The 17,489-nt window shown below is 42.2% G+C and overlaps 1 protein-coding gene across 4 annotated transcripts in view; it reads left to right on the plus strand.

Moving 5' to 3' along the window:
- The window catches only part of NRK (Nik related kinase), a 125,968-nt gene that overhangs the window by 79,693 nt on the left and 28,786 nt on the right, over window positions 1-17,489 (plus strand). For all 4 annotated transcript variants that reach the window (XM_020813943.3, XM_072981398.2, XM_072981399.2 and 1 more), the window contains exons 16-21: window positions 7,330-7,458; window positions 8,892-8,959; window positions 9,454-9,575; window positions 11,340-11,413; window positions 13,294-13,421; window positions 16,096-16,189. In XM_020813943.3, coding sequence (XP_020669602.3) covers window positions 7,330-7,458; window positions 8,892-8,959; window positions 9,454-9,575; window positions 11,340-11,413; window positions 13,294-13,421; window positions 16,096-16,189 — 615 coding nt within the window. The remainder of the gene's footprint in view (window positions 1-7,329; window positions 7,459-8,891; window positions 8,960-9,453; window positions 9,576-11,339; window positions 11,414-13,293; window positions 13,422-16,095; window positions 16,190-17,489) is intronic.

Below are 17,489 nucleotides of genomic sequence, written 5' to 3' on the forward strand. Positions count from 1 at the left end.
GAAGTGGAGGATCCTGGTTCTTCCCATATACAGAGCTAGCTTTATAGACTAGTGTCCCCTAAATAGCATGGCTTGTGGCTAGGAAATCCTGGGGATACCATTAAAAACAAAGCAGTATTTCCCAGATCTGATCACATGTAAACATTGGAAATTAGGCAGCTATTTGCCACTAAGCCAAAGGCAGGTGAAGTATGCTCAGTTACAAAATAAAGCAAAGAAAAGTGTGTTGCTTATATACCACCCCATAGTGCTTCAAGCACTCTCTGGGCAGTTTACAAGTTAATTATGCAGGCTACACATGCTAAAATCAGATACATAGGTGACAAAAATCGTGTGCAGTGACAAACAGATGCCTTCCACCACTTGGGGGGAGCACTTCTTCTAAATACATAATAAGCACGTAGTCTTCTTTGGCCCATAACGTTGTACTATTGGGGGGCCTCTGGGTGGGGCATGGTCGTCCCTAATGGGCAAGCCATTTTTCATCCAGAGGCCCCCATTCATATTGATGTTGTCTCATTTAATTTGATCACCCAAAAATTTGGGGAATATGATTGGCAATTGTCAGCCACTGGAACTTCTCTCCCGGCAGCAACAGGAAGTTTCATTTGTCCCGGCATTCACAAACAAAGCAGTGAATTCATCTGTAGTGGGGTTTTTTTAGCTCACAGTAGCTTTCTTTCTGAACTAGTCTCAAATGCTCCCCTTATCTTGCAACTTATTGGTGCTCCTGACTTCTAAATGGGCAAATTACTCGTTCTTCTGTTCCTTTTGAGCAACTGCTCAAAGTTCAGACTATCTCAACAGTATTTTTTTTATTTTTTATTTTTTATTTTTTGCTGAATCAGGCTCCAAGAAAATGATGGGCATCTTGATAACAGGCTTCACCAACTTTTCTTTCTCATGGCAGGGTTAGCTGCTTTTGAGAACAGCTTGACACTCCCAACCAGCCTGCTTTAAATAAATACTATCATTAATCGCAATCATATTGGACAAAAAAGGGGAAAACAAGACTTTAAGTACCATATTATTAAATCCTATACCTGCTGAATTGGCTGTTTCCGTTAAAAAAAAAGAGAGGCTGAAATGTTTTCAAAGAAGTAAAGTGTACAATCCAACATCCTGCTAGACAAAAAAAAGACTATACAGAGAAGTTTAGAAGGAGAAAAAATGAATTCTTCTAGCATTATGATAAGCTCACCAGGGGTTCATCAGCAGTTGTTGAATTAGTGCAGGGAAATCGCCCCAGAGGGAGCCCACAGCTGTGATTCAAGGACATCTGCAAGCGGGATCTGAAGGCCTTGGAAATGGATCTCAACAGATGGGAAACCCTGACATCTGAGCGCTCAGCCTGGAGGCAGGCGGGGCATCATGGCCTCTCCCAATTTGAAGAGACCCTTGTCCAGCAGGCCGAGGCCAAGAGGCAGTCCCGAAACCACCAAATCAGGGAGCTGGACAGGGGACAGATTGTATTTGTCTTCAGTGTGGAAGTGATGGTCACTCTCGAATTGGCCTTCTCAGCCACACTAGACCCTGTTCCAAGTCCTCGATACAGAGCGTGATACCATAGTCTCTCGAGACTGGAGGATGCCTAATCTTAATCATCAGCAGTAATCCTCCAGATGCTGTTGGATTGTAGTTCCCAGCGTCTCCCACCATTGGCTTTGAAGACCTGCATTTCAGCAAATAAAAGGGACCAAAGATTGCCCGCAGTGAAGTACAGAGGACATGGGATATCAAATGTAGGATCACAGGGTGTTGCCTTATACGATTGCTGGTGAATAGCCCCATGTTGTTGGCATTCCAGGGATTGGGAAGTACTGAGTTACATGGGACTTAGATGCACTCGAAACGGACTAAGGTGGCCTGACAAGCAGGTCCATTGAAGGTGTAGAGAAGCTAAACCCTTCGCTGCCTAGGAGTGTTGGAAATTACTCTCACCCTGGCCTATCCTGATGACATTGTAGCTATGGCCATAGGCTGGCAAAACTCGGCTCCTTCCTTGGCCCTCTTGTTCTCCATGGCTTTTTAGCTTTTCCGCAGGCAGATCTTAGCCAACATAGACAGGTTCTGCCAGCAGATCACTCTGCCGGAAGATCTCTTACGTAGAACAGCTGTCAGGAGAGTTTTTTGGCACAAGCTGGAAGAAGGGACTTTCTGCATCTAGGGGGGGAATTTCTGAAGGTGGAAGGTGCTTGTGCCAAAACCAAACACTATGCAGCTGGTGCAGAAGTAGCAAAAATTGCATCGTAAGGGTATGCAAGATTATAGACTGTGTACCCTGTTTCCCGGAAGATAAGACCTAACCTGAAAATAAGCCCTACTGTGATTTTTCAGGATGCTCGTAATATAAGCCCTACCCCAAAAATAAGCCCCAGTGAAGTGAAACCCCGCCCTTGTGCAGCAACCAGAAGACAACATGACAGTATTTGAATCAATGTAGATGGCTGTACATTAAAAAAAATAAAACATCCCCTGAAAATAAACCCTAATGCATTTTTCGAGCAAAAATTAATAGAAGACCCTGTCTTATTTTCCGGGAAACAAGTATCTCCAGCTACCTTATTTGTTTTTACATTAATTGAGCTGGTTGATTCCTGGCTCAGTTTATCTTGAGAAGATGGAGCCAGATGTTGCAGGACAAAATAGCCTGAAGTAAGCTTTGGAACTGGGCTTAGGCAGAAGCCACTTTATTATTATTATTATTATTATTATTATTATTATTATTATTATTATTATTATTATTATTATTATTATTATTATTATTATTATTATTATTATCATCATCATCATCATCATTATTATCATTATTATTATCATTATTATTATCATTATTATTATTATCATCATCATCATTAAAAATATTAATATTAATATTAATATTAATTATTATTAATTATTAATTATTAACTATTAACTATTAACTATTAACTATTAACTATTATTACTATTAATACTAATACTAATACTAATACTAATACTAATACTATTTTAAGGGATTTTTTCTTTCTTTTCGTTCATTTTTGTTTTTGTGTTTTGAAGGGGCCTCACTGTTCATTTGCTCTCTTCTTACTCTCACCAAATCTGCCAGGGTGCCCTTAAGAACTATGGGAGATGAAGGGGGCTCTTATATATATATATATATATATACACTGTATATTATATTATTATTATTTTGCATTTGAAAGAGTTGGCTTGAAAGCAGCAGTCCTCCGCATGTTGTGACCCTAAATCAGTTCTGACTCGGAGGAGAGAAACGTCTGCTAATGAATAAAGAACGCTTCTTCTGAGAGCTGCATTCCTTCTCAGCAGCCTGTGAGAGATCTGACAGAATAGCAGAACAAGATGGTATCGCTGCAGGCGCTCCTCTCATATCCCTGTCAGGGCCGTATCAGGATATGGGAATGGGATCAACCCCATGATTCAGACTCACAGCTTTAGTGGCAGGCCGGAAATGACAGAGAGATGTCATGGGTGCTAGCGAAGAGAGATGCAATCTGAAGGGCATTTGTTTGTTCATCTAGTGGCAGGCCACTACTCCGTGAAGCTAACAACAAATAAACACACAAACCACCCACGTACCCATCCACCAACAGGAAACATCCAAATCATAAAAAAATAAGGAAAAAAGAAAGAAAGAATTCTCCAAAGGCAGTGGCAGACAAATACAATCACACGGGAGAGTGAGAAAAATCATAGGAGCAGGATGTTTCTAAAGATTACCTTTAAAAGCTCACATTTTACACATTTCCTGGAGATCAAGAGGGAGGGGGGTAGCCTGGTGCATATCCACAGATCATATGAGAATTTGAGTAATCTTTGGCTTACAACTCCCACAGCCAAAATGGTAAGGGGTATTCTGGAAGTTGTAGTTATGGATGTTGATGTTCCCATTTTTTAAAGCTGAACTGGTCAGTTGCACATCATCCCCGCTTCCCAAAAGTGCACTAATTTGCATGAAATAGTTGATTGAAATCTTCTGCAATGTTTATAGGTAAAGAAATCAGGGGTGCAGGATGCACTATATTATTTAGAGTGTGGTTACATGTGATTAAAAATATATATTTGAATCGGGGTTTTGCAGGTTTTAAATTAATTTTTTAAGATGACTACATGACACGTGGAAGCATGTATGTTTTTGCCTAGAAAATGTAGGTTTTTTTGTTAGAAAGCAAGGCATTTTGCTCAGCTGCAAGAGGGTTGTCTGTTTTAAATTGCTTGTGGAAATTGCTTTATTTTCAATCATTTTGGCATATGGGAATGCCTCTATCAGTGTAAATTCTATCTGTTGGGTTTGCCACTTACTGGTATACTTCCTGTGCTCCTTCTCCACCTCTTGTGTGCATCCCTTCATAAGCCTCCTCCATGTCTCTGGTCAGTTTCAGCCCCAGCTCCTTATTTCCCCCCTTTGCAAAGGGATCTAGTCGAAATGACTCTGGTCAGTTTCAGGCCCTCTCCTCTCCCTATGTGGGTTGCTCTTTCACAAGCTTAGTCAATGTCCTCGGTACCTTTCAGCCCCTTCACTCTCTGTGCCCCTCCTTATTCCCCCTATATGTGATTCTGCATTAGTGCTATGTCAGATTGCAAGAAATAAAAATAATAATTAAAGATATTGCTACAGTAGTAGTTGCTAATGGCTGTGAGAGGCAGCCAATGTGAGGGCAGGTGGACACAAGATATTGTTTAGTTGTTAAGTTGTGCCCGACTCTTCATGACCCCATGGACCAGAGCACGCCAGGCCCTCCTGTCTTCCACTGCCTCCCGGAGTTGGGTCAAATTCATGTTGGCAGCTTCGATGACACTGTCCAGACATCTCGCCCTCTGTCGTCCCCTTTGCCTCTTGCCTTCACTCTTTCCCAACATCAGGGTCTTTTCCAGGGAGTCTTCTCTTCTCATCAGACGGCCAAAGTATTGGAGCCTCAGCTTCAGGATCTGTCCTTCCAGTGAGCACTCAGGGTTGATTTCCTTCAGAATGGATAGGTTTGTTCTCCTTGCAACCCAGGGGACTCTCAAGAGTCTCCTCCAGCACCACAATTCAAAAAGCATCAATTCTTTGGCAGTCAGCCTTCTTTATGGTCCAGCTCTCACTTCCATACATCGCTACTGGAAAAACCATCGCTTTGACTATGTGGACCTTTGTCGGCAAGGTGATGTCAATGCTTTTTAAGATGCTATCTAAGCTTTCCTCCCAAGAAGCAGGGGTCTTTGAATTTCGTGGCTGCTGTCACCATCTGCAGTGATCATGGAGCCCAAGAAAGTAAAATCTGTCACTGCCTCCATATCTTCCCCTTCTGTTTGCCAGGAGGTGATGGGACCAGTGGCCACGATCTTCTTTTTTTTTATGTTAAGCTTCAGACCATTTTTGTGCTCTCCTCTTTCACCCTCATTAAGAGGTTCTTTAACTCCTCCTCACTTTCTGCCATCAGAGTGGTATTATCTGCATATCGGCGGTTGTTGATATTTCTTCCAGCAATCTTGATTCCGGGTTGGGATTCATCCAGTCCAGCCTTTCACATGATTTATTCTGTAGGTGGACACAGGACAAAGCCTCAAATGCAATGATTCTAAAAGCCCATGTACTCCCCCCCCCCCTTTGACCAATAGACAACACAGTTTAAGAATGGATTTAAAGTTTTCCAAAGAGGAAACACACACCAAGCCAAAAATCACATGACTACCACACAACTTTAAACCAAATTCAAAACCTCAATTTATTTCAATAGTATAACTGTGTACTAAGTTTCTTCAGGAGAAAAGAGATTTTTTCTGACAGATTCCTGTAAGCGGTTCTCAACAGGAAATGTGATAGTGAAACAGCTTCTTTCTTTGTTTTTCCAAGTTTCTATTTTATGTTGTGCTCCTGCTGCCTCTGTGTTGCTATATTTGAGAGAAGAAACCTTAAATTTTGTTCCTCAAAAATATTATGTGGGCTTTGTCAAAAGACAAACCTTAGCTTTTAATGGCTGTGCATGTTGCAGCTTTTTAGAAGTAGTTCTTAAAAAGAGATTTTTAGTGGTGTGAAAAATTATGCCTACTGAAATTGCCTCATCTATATGTATATAAAATGTGCAAGAGGTCTGAGGTTGGAAGCTTAAGCCTCCTTTGGATCACCCAGATCAAAGATATGATTTGAAAGATGTATTCTGGGTCACACTAATGTATTTTTGCTGATTTTCTTGTCCTCAATGAAAAAGCAAACTGTTGACACTTGGGGAAAAAACCCACCAAAACTATTTCCAACTATCGTGAGATATTTTTCCACTATCTGTGAGAGTGGAAATATCATTCATCAGCTGAAGCATTAGTAAAAAAAAAAAGTTATTGAATTTTATTTTATTTATTTTTTGCAAAAAAAACACACATCTGTTTGGCACAAAATACAAACCTAGAAGACAAATGCACATCGGATGCATAAAATGAAACAGAGAATGTTTTTGCATAAATTAGAATGTTTGGTGCAAAATACATTTTTGCACAAAATAAATGTTCCCAACTTTTTCACATGAATCTGTGAAAACTCTCTTGACTCTCACACAAAAAAGGAGAAAATGTCGGCCCTATAAATGGGATGTCTCTCCAGAACAGCAGAATGAAGCTTCCTTTTATTGGTTGTTGTGGGTTTTTCAGGCTCTTTGGCCATGTTCGGAAGGTTGTTCTTCCTAACGTTTCGCCAGTCTCTGTGGCCGACCTCTTCAAAGGACAGCACTCTGTGCTCACCAGAGCACAGAGTGCTGTCCTCTGAAGATGCCGGCCACAGAGACTGGCGAAACGTTAGGAAGAACAACTTTCAGAACATGGCCAAAGAGCCCGAAAAACCCACAACAACCATTAAATCCTGGCCGTGAAAGCCTTCGCGAATACTTCCTTTTATTCCTTGAATTCCCCCCATCTTCAAAAGTGAGGTTTTTGACCTAATCAGTGGAAGGACAGCAAAGATGGGGCCAAGCTGGCCCCCTGTGGGAGGGAGTTCCAGAGTCTGGGAGCCGCGATGCATGAAACATACCTGTGAATGTGGTGGGATGTAACCTTAAATGTTACTTTTAGACACTGAAAAAGATCTCTCACCCTGAAGTGGTACCTTGTTGAGGGTTGGCAAGACTTTGAGCCGGTTTGTCCCTTGTCTCCAGGTGAAACACAATTTAAATAGCACCTCTTCATTACCTTCCTCGCCATTGCTACCATCCTCTCCTCTGTCAAAATGGAAGCATCATGTGCTCCTAATGGCAGAGGCTTGTCCTTTTCCTACTCACAAACTATCATATATGTGGTGGTGGAGGAGGAGGATGTGATGGTGATAATTCGCTTGATGTTTGCTTTATTTCCTTGTAGAATGAAAACTTGCAGGCCAGTCGGGAGATGTATCATAGCAGTTCGTTGTCTGATGTGGCTGTAACACCACTAAGCCCCACCCAAGATGATGTCTTCTGGAACTGTCAGACGGAAGAACAGCCCCCAAAGGTACTGGTTCAGCTATTATGTGGGAGGGGGACGGTGTACATCAGGCATGTGTGTGTAAAATAATCATCATGTGCTGTCATGCCAATTCTGACTAATGATGACCTCTTTCAGGGTTTGCCAGGTAGAGAGTACTCCAAAGTGTCTTACCCTTCCCTTCCTCTGGGGGCAACCTTGGGACGGTGCAGCTGGCCCAAAGCCACCCAGGCTGGCTCTTTTAACACTTTTTTTCTAAGTATACCAGATCCTGTCTGAAAGCAGAATTCTAAAACTTGTGCTAACTTATTCAGTTTTGAAGAAACGTGTCTGGACTGTCTTATATTGTATAAGTAATTTACTCGTGTACCAACCACGAGGAAGAGCAAAAACATTTATGTGGCTCTGAAGCTTTATAAGCTGTCCGCTTGAGGTCCAAGGTTTACCCTCCATGTCCTCAAGCCTATCATTGCAACCTGGCAGACCAGATGCTGTCTTTTGGAAAGGGAAGGCTAAGAAGCAGCTGGGGAATGGCCACACATTCAGGGCACGAAATTTTGAGCCCATACCCAAAGTCTTTCTTTGTCTGATGTAATTGAAACAGAACAGAGACAAACTTCCAATAAGTTTTATATTTATGGCTTGCCAGCTCCTGGATCTGTGCTGTTCATTTGACGACTGAACTGCAGCACAGTTCTATGCCTGTTTACTTGGGAGTCGGTCCCGTCATGTTCAGAGCATCCTACTTCTTTGTAAACGTGTTTGGGATGGCGCGGTTAGGCTGCATTCTTATAAACACCTGTTTGTAAGCCCCATTGGCCCAGTAAGAAGCCTTGTGGCACAGAGGTTAAAATGCAGTTCTGCAGTGAAGACTTTGCTCACAACCTGAATTCAATCCTGGGCTCAGGCAGCTGGATGGAGGTTGACCCAGCCCTTCATCATTCCGAGGCTGGTAAACTGAGTACCTACCTTATTGGGGGGGGAGAGCAATGTGCAGCCTGCATAAATACATTATAGGGAGCACTCCCCCTGCCTAGGGAGTGCTTTAAGCACTATGGAGCGGTTTATAAGCAGCGGGGTTTTTTTTTTGCTTTAAGGCTTACATCTGGTAAACCATGCAACGTGCAACTATTCTAGCTCCATCCATGGATCAGCTGGTTTTGTGAACCTAATAGGCTAAAACAGTAGCAGTTATTTTCAAAGCACCAGCAAAATGAATGCCTATAATGGACTATCGTTTAAAGAGTCCTTGTATATCTTAGCTCTTTGCAGGGTCGGTTGGCTTATATTGCATAGGGGGAAAAGTCCTGAGTTTGGTAAGATTGCTTTTTCTGGGGAGGGGGGGGGGACTACAATTCTCAGACTCCCTTAACCAGCACAGCCATCAGCAGGCTGCTAGCTCCTTTTTCATGTGTATGCCTCAAGGACCGTGAACAGAAGCATCTGCTTAAATCTTTCAGGTTCCTCAAAGAACAACCTCAAAATTTTATGCCAGAGATTGTCTGGGCCATCAGAGGCATCATCCCAGGTAAGATCCTTGGTGGATGTTCCTGTTGATTTTGTCTCTGCAACAGAGACGCATAACCTGTGTCTCTTCGTTGCTCACTTCTGGGTAGGGGGCAGAGGCATTAACTAACCATTACCAGGGGGCAAGAGTCTTCCATTTACTCAACATGCCATGTGATTGTGTTGGGTTGTGCTCTACGTTTAAATAATGCCCCCTAATCGTTTCAGCATCTCTAGGGTTGTTGACTACTAAAGACTTTGGTCTTTAAATAAGCTTGTCTTCTTTCCTAGCCATTCCAGGTGTGCTGAGTTTTCCCATATGGAGAGACCATCGGAATGGCCTTCCTTGGGGTGCTGTGAGTTTGGGGGGTGGGTTTTTTTAAAATTAAATGACTTTAGGACCCCGAAATAGAAAGTGCAATGGGAGTACTTGAGTTTTCTCCGCGTCTGGATTTGGCATTTTATTCTATTAAATTTTGTTTTTAAAAAATAACATTTATTTTTTCTTCTTTGTAGCGCACATCAGCAATCCCTGGGGGGACACGCGGTGAAAGCCCACAGTAGCAGCTGCTGCAACAGCTCCAGCGGCAGCAGGCAAAGGGAGCTGGTCTCTCATCAGAACAACCTCTCGGCTTCAGGTAATCCTCAGGTCGGGGTTTTAATGGTCCATGCAAGCAATTAATCTACAGTGTTTCTATTCCCATGAGGGCAGGTGGCGGGGAAGCAAAGCTCTGGAACGCCAAGCCTGTTCTCTCAATTATATTGTTTTGCTGATTGCCTCTATTTTTTTATTCATAGCATTTCATTTTATTTTTCTTACGTCAAACATAAGAGAGAGGCAAACTGTTTATTTTTCCAGGCTTCATTTTTACAAGAGAATTCAAGACAGCTCAAGTGGCAGTGTGGTGTAGTATATAGAGTGGTGGACTACTACTCCGGAGACTTGGATTCGAATCCATCTCTGCTCATGGACACTCACTGGAGGGTAGCATTGGTAAATGAAGTTAATTAAGTTGGAACCAACTTATAGGAACCCTAATAGGGCTTTCCAGGTAAGTGAGAAATTAAGGAGTGGTTTTAATAGTTCCACTGCTCCAGTGAGTTTAATAATAATAATTTAGAACTGCAGAGGTGGAAGGAACTCTATGGATCGCTGAGTTCAGCCCATCAGGGACTCAGAGTGGAATCTAAATCCCAGCCTCCTGGTATCTGACATAGCTGTTCCCATGGCCAGGTGGGAATTCAAGTCCAGGTCTCCAGAATCCTAGTTCATTGCTCTATCCACAGCACCACTAGCATTGGTAAAACCATTCCTTAAACATCTCACACGCTCTTGAAACCCTGCTACGGCTATTAAAAGACAGTTCTGGCTTAACAGCACATAACACACAGTGGTTGCAGTGCTGTGCTGGGAATGGACAAAAATAAATACCCAGTTTGAAAACTCCCAATTAACCATCAAACTTACTGGGTGTCTTTTGGGTGTCAATCACTCATTCTCAGTCCAACCTACCTCGCAGGGTGGTTGTGAAGCACAAAGTGGGGAACTGGAGAAACTTGAGTTAATGGTTGACCACCTTACGTCTGTCAATGACAAATATAGACCTAGGCCAATCAGAGTAAAAATTTAGGAGCTGCTAGGTGATTTTGGTCTGGCCCTCTAAGGAAGAAAGGAAGCTTGCCTTGTGCTAAAGTCAGATTCAATGAATGCTTGTCGCTTTGATTTCACAGGAGGCAACGCACCTATTCTGGGTTTAAATCAGTGTTGCAGAAGCTGTCCAAGGTGCTGAAATGAATTGGAGGCAAGGATTCAGTCAGCCCTACCTGCAGACTTAGGGGTTGAAGCCTATGTTCTGAGCTTTAGTTATAACTCCTCTCATTTCTCTGTCTACTGTGTTTCAAAGGGTGGTGTGAGGATGAAAATTGTGGTGGTTGCCTTCGCTCTAACATTTACTACAGTTACTCGTTTTAGAAATTCCTGCCCCCTGTTTCTGCCTTTTAAAAACTTCTCGAGGTGGCTTGTAATTGTAAAGATATGTTTTAAAGAAAAATCCTGGATCTAATCCAGATGAAATGTGTCAGCAGTACCATTTTATCATTCAGGATAGAAGATAGGCACAAAAGTATAACTTTATTCAAGTTACACACTATGCTTTTCATTTGAGTGTTTCATTTACTCAAACACTCAAACGAAAAGCATAGTGTATAACTTGAATAAAGGGAACATAACACAAACCAGTTTGTACATTAAGAATATTATTAGTATTTATTATAATAATTCTTGCCTGCCAGGGTATCCATGTGTGCCTTCAGACAAACTGATTTTACTGATTGTTGATGGACCTATAGATAAAATGACTGACTGTTATACCTCTGAAAACTTTTCTTTCTCAAACATCCAGGATCTTCCAGACTAGAAAGCCGCCACCACTCCTGTAAGAAACCTGGAAATACATCACATCCATGCCATATTTCAGTAGGTTTTTCCCTCCCTTGCTGCTAGAATATTTTGACTTCCTTTTATCCTTCTCCTCTTCCTATAATTTTCTTTTCTGCCTTTATTTTTTTCCCTCCTCCTCCTCATTTGACATTATTTTTAAAACAAAAATGTCCCAAATCCTGATTATCTGTCTGTCACAATTGATAGATTCATGTTGGTTGCATATTCATATGCATATACATTTAAATTTTGTTTCACACACATTTTAAACATATGTTTAAACACTGAAGGATCAAAAGTTGCTAAAACCTTCATGTACGGAGATGACTTCTTACCTGCCTCTCTATTGATTTTATTGTTCTCACAGCTGGGCTCCAATACTGAAAGAGAAGCTGACTAGGAGAAAAATATGACATTGGGAATAATTAGAGAGCAAAGGGAAGAATGATTCCTCTCCCTTTACCTGTATATTGTTTTGAAAATTGGAATTGGGGTCGGTGGATTGCATTTTAAACAACTGCATCCACCACTCTGTTTCATCTATTCTTGAATTCATACACTTCAGACATATGGGTTGCTACAGAACAGGGTTTATTTATTGAACTGGGAAGAGGATGAACAAGAATGTGTTTTCTTGGTCCTAGTTCCTGATACTAGGCCAGGGTCTTTCTAGCTGTTCTCTTGTCCCTTGGTTTCCAGCAGGACACCGTCTGTTCAGAAAGTTCAGGTCTTATCCATGAACTCTATAGTGGTAAAGACTTAAAATTCCTAGATCTGGGGGTCCCTGGTCCTTTAACTGCCCCTAATAATGAGGGTTGGTATGACTGCACAGGGGTCTGTGTTCCTGTGTGAAACCAGAATGAGCCCAGTCCTTGGATTCCTTTTCCCTGATGTTCACCTGAATTTGGTGCTTTCTCCACCTCTTCTTGCTCCAGCGTTGCTTCTCGGTGAGGCAGAGCCTTCCTGCTTTATTAGCTTCCCAACACCCATTGATGGTTGATAGGAGGATTCTTGTGTTTCCCTCCTTCTCCCTTGGGGACCCCCAGCTTTTCCCCAGGGACCCTCTTGCTAGACCTAATCCCACTCCCATAGAGTTTCTGGTCTTCTTCGGGGATTCTTCAGCCCAATAGATCCCCATCTATTCCTCTTCTTAGGCATCACCCCGTTCTTCAGGTTCTCTCTCTCTTTGGGTTTCACTAGTATTCTCTGATTCCTCCTTCTCCAACTCAACTACTTGACCCGGCTTCTTCTGATCCACCTTGTCTTTCTTCTTCAGGACTTATCTCTGGGGGATCCTCCCTTCCATCAGGAGCTTCTCCTTCTCCTCCTGATTTCCTTCTCTCCTCTTTTCGTGGCAAAGCCTCCTTTATGTCAGCCATGGGCCAGGGCTAAATTAGCTCCTCCCCCTCTCTTCTTGGCTGCCCTCTAAACCCCCATGTGTGTCTGCATCCTGCTTCCTTGGGATTTACGTACAAATGGGGTCTTGATCTTCACCTCAGAGACTCTTGAGTGGTTGTGTGTGCCTGGTTGGAGTTCAACAGACTGCCAACAGACTGTCTCTGTCCATCTTGCGGTTTTACTACGCAAGTCTGTGGAAGGTGATTCAGAAACAAGTCCCACTGTGCCTGTACATGTGTTCAGACCTGCATCAGGAGTGGCCTCTTTATAGAGAAACATTTTGGTCCAATATGAGCATGCTAAAAACTCATGTTCAGAATAAATCATTCTAGAGAGTACACCATCCAATTATTCTAGGACAGCTTTCTTCACTCAGATTTCCCAAAGTTTTGCTGGCCGGGGATGGTGGGAGTTGTAGTCCAGGTTGGGGAAAGTTAGGCAAGGATAACCAGAAGATAAATTATATAGAATGTCATATATCTATGGCAGTAGATTTTAGAGTCTTTCCTTTTGTTCAGAGTCCACCCTTCTTGGTCAAGTCGAAAGATGGCAGCAGCTTGTTCCGGACGTCATTGGAATATTCATCCTCGAGTGATGAAATGTGCAGCAGTGATGACGATGGTGATAATAACAGCAATGACATAAGGTTGGCTTTCCCACTCTTCCCTCCAACCAAGAATGACCAATGAAATTGCTTTTTGAATGTTGGTTGGGTTTTGTATCTTGTTGCACGAGGAGAATTAATGCATTCAGATTTTTCTCTCTCTCTAAAAAATGTTTAGTGCCATCATTTTAGCGGTTGTGATACCCAGTGGTGTAGTGGCACCAGGGTTCACAGGAACCAGGAAAAATCACATACTCTCCTATCCGTATCAGACTTTCTTGTTTCTTCTGAACTTAGAAATAAACCTCATAGCAGCTAGGAGGAAATGGGATTTTCCTTGTAATCATATTATCTTATGGGTGATTGAGAGTCAGACTATTTGAAAGTATCTTGTTCTTGAATGGGCCATTAGGATTTGCAATTGACCTGTTCCTAGTGGATATGGATATTACTAGAGCCAGCCTATGGAGCTTTTGAATATGGCTGGTTCAGGGGATTTTCCTGTGGCTTTTGAGACAATGAGTGCCTCCACTTCAAAATTATCTCACATTACTACTGACAGCTGCAAAAACAAGGTGCCTTGTTAAAGATGTAGTGAATATTCACAAATCACCCCACTGGAAGGATGATCAGTGATGGCCAGGTTTTTCATTCCTGCACAAGAAGATTAGAAGATTTTGCAAAAGTATTCTTTTGTTCTGATTGGTTTTTCAACATGGAAAACTTTTATTTTCTATTTAAAAGTTTGTATTTGTACAAAACATAAGAATTGGGAGGTGTTTTGTTTTTGCTTGCAGAATACAAAGTCTTTGGGGGGAACCCTTTCCTGACTTTTTTTCACAAACATGGGTGCCAAATTGCCACTCACAAAAAAGGCCAACAGGGATAAGACTTTTGAGATCTTTCATCCCTCAGAGAGAAAAATAAGTGAATATTTACTACCCCACTCATGTTGTACCAGAGTGTTTTTGCAGCATTCCTTCAAACACACTGTGCCGTGAACAAACCTATAACTGCTCGTTCTTCTGCTGAAATTAATAGGAGTTGTTGAGAGGAAAAACTCAGCCCATCCAGAGCTTGGAAACATTTCTTCTTTGGACCCAGAATCCCTCCAGCCAACATAGCTAGCTGGAAGATTTCATGAGTTATAGTCCAAAGATGTAACTTCTCTGTACTCTTTATAGGTTACAATTGATAACGTTTCTTGTAGGTCTTGTCTGTGCCAAGACAACTGGATGAAGTTTAATGAGAAGCCTGTGGTGGTATTTGTGGTTCACAATAAAGGGCTGGTTCACAAATTTAAATGGTGGAGCATGAGTGATGCCATGGTTGTAAATGGCAGACACATCATCCTCTGTAGCAGCATAGAAGCACAGATGTACATGAGTCTTCATTTGCCGCTACTTCTACATGTATTGCAGGCAGAGAAACCAGCCACTGAAGCCCGTGTGTGCCAGTCTCACAGCTGACAGCACCATCTGCATCATTTGCTATTTTAAAACAGATGTTGTATGTTGCTATATAAGCGGAAACTCCACTTAACCAAAAAAAGGGGGGACAGTAAAGGGTCAACAACCTAGTTAAAGCAGAAGTGCCCAAAGTACAGTTCTTGAAATACATGCAGCCTTCCCATGCTCATTTTGCAGACCGACTCCCTTCTTCTCACAGAGCCAGTCAGAGAAAAAAAATGCAAAAAAGGGGGTTTCACTCTGTTTTTTGTTGGGATCCAGTAGCTCTGGGGGAGGAGGAGGAGAGAGGTTTCCTGTTTAGACCCCTCCCTCATGTTTGGCTGCTTCCTGGACTGCCTCAGACCATGAGGCATGCCAAGGCATTCAAAGTTGGGCCCCCGCCTCATGTTTTGGAGGAAGGAGCATTAATCACTGGTGGAGCCACTAGGTAGAGTACAGTCATGCTCCACTTTACGATTACCCTGTTTAATGATGAATCCGCTTGACGGTGAGGTTTTTTGCGATCGCAAAATGATGATTCCAATGGGGTTTTTTCGTTTAACGATGATCGGTTCCCTGCTTCGGGAACCGATCTTTGCTTTACGATGATCAAAAAAAGCTGAAGAAAATGGCCCCCCGCTGTGCTTAGGGACAGATTCCTCGCCTCACAGGCATGGAAAATGGCCGCCCCTATGGAGGATCTTCGCTGGACTGTGAGTTTTCAGCCCATTGGAATGCATTGAACAGTTTTCAATGCATTTCAATGGGCTTTTTAAATTTTGCTTTACGACGTTTTCGCTCTACAGCGATTTCGCTGGAATGAATTAAGCGAGGCACCACTGTAAATGCAGAAGAAGGGAATGATAAAATCCTTCTGAGTATTCTTTTCCTAGAAAACCCTAAAAAGAGTTGCCATAAGTCAGAACTGACTTGAAAGCACATGATGCTGATGATGATTTTGGATGTTCGGAGCTACAGCTTCCATCCACCCTGATCATTGGTCATCTGACTGGGTCTAAGGGGAGCTGTGTTTAAAAAAAACACCTGGCGAACACCAAGTTCAGGAAGGCCAGTAAACAGTCCAGTTCACTAAGACAACTTTTGAAAAGTAAGAAGACATTTGCCTTTAACGTGCTTCGTATAAACTATATGGGGGAAATGTTACGATGCCTGCATCTGTTCATTGATTTTACTTGATAATATAGTGCTGTTTTGTTTGTGTCTTTCATTTTCCTTTTTCCTACTTACTAATTGGCATTTGTTACTAGGCAACGACTCAGCAATGGAATGCCAGGTTTCTCGAGGGCTCGAGTTCCAGATGAGATCGAACTGAAACCTCAGAGTGCTGTGATCGATCACAAGGTAAACTCAAAAGGCAACCAAAAGATGCCATTTGTTTGTTTGTTTGTTTTTTCTACTGCACCATCTCGTGATATGCCACTACTCTGGGTAGTTTCCAACATATTCTGAGCCATTCTGTACATCTGGATAAATAAATCGAAAAATTAATCCATAATTTTTCAGTATGATGGAAATCCTGAGCCATGTCCTTTCAACGCATCTGCGTACTGTTGTGGTGGTATCATAAATCTAAAGCAATATAGACTGAAAGGTGAGTGAAGCTTATATCTAGTGGGTCTACACTCAGATTGAGGCAACCAGCTGAAATCAGGCCCTAGGAATTAATTTCTTTGCCAGAACGTTTTCATTGTCTAACCTTGAGCTTGCAGAAAGTTGATGACTGATGGCTCAAGACCTTTTTCCGAGGTCCAGTATTCTTGCTATGGGTCTCTGCTGACCTAGAAGGATCTGCTTGCTCTCATGCCTCTTAAAACATTTGCCACTGTTCTTTCCATTGACTCCATTCACACATTACAAAAATCCACAGTGTCTTTTATCGAAATTTCACTTCAAACCTACTTCACCCCTCGCAAGCCATGCTTTGTTAACCAAGCACAAACCATAATCTGAATCTATGGGTTGTTTTTGGCTCATAAACTCAGGCTGGTTTAACCCACAGTGCGTTGGGATATCCAAATCCACCTTCGGGATTTATTTCCCCAGCAAAAGCCCTTCCTGAAAGGAGACCTAACAAAAGGAGTGGGAGGGAAACAAACCAGGCGTGGGGAAGACAACCCACAGCCGGGTGAGTCAACCATCTCCTGCGCACTCTGCGCCCCAAGCAACAAAGACAGACTAAGCTTTGTTGTGAAGAGCAAGTTTGCTCATTAGCTAAATAGCAGGAGTTTACACAAATCTGCTAAAAAAAAAAAAAAGCCCCAGGAATGCATTACAGAGGTCTTCTACTGTCAGCTTTGCCAGCCCTTTCTATGCCACTCTGTCCCTTTCATATTCCCTAATTAGTCACTCTTTGGAAGAGCCGTGCGAAGTTTCCATGTTAGCCAGATCATATGAGAATTAGAGTAATCAGATTAAGGGTTGGAATTTAAAAAGTTGGATGCATTAATGCACCACTTTCACATCCATCGCAAAAGTAAAGATTCTAAATTTAAACTTCATCTGTTTAAAACTCTTTTTCTTTGCAGGACGAAGTATGAGTTAAAAGCAGCTCTTCCCCCCCCCCGCCCCGCATTTCATTTAAGTCTTATTCATTTCATTTCCTGAAGTCGGTGTTTAGCTACTTCCCCCTTGCTAATGTGAC

Source organism: Pogona vitticeps, chromosome 11 (assembly GCF_051106095.1).
Source record: "Pogona vitticeps strain Pit_001003342236 chromosome 11, PviZW2.1, whole genome shotgun sequence".
NCBI classification, from domain to species: Eukaryota; Metazoa; Chordata; class Lepidosauria; order Squamata; family Agamidae; genus Pogona; species Pogona vitticeps.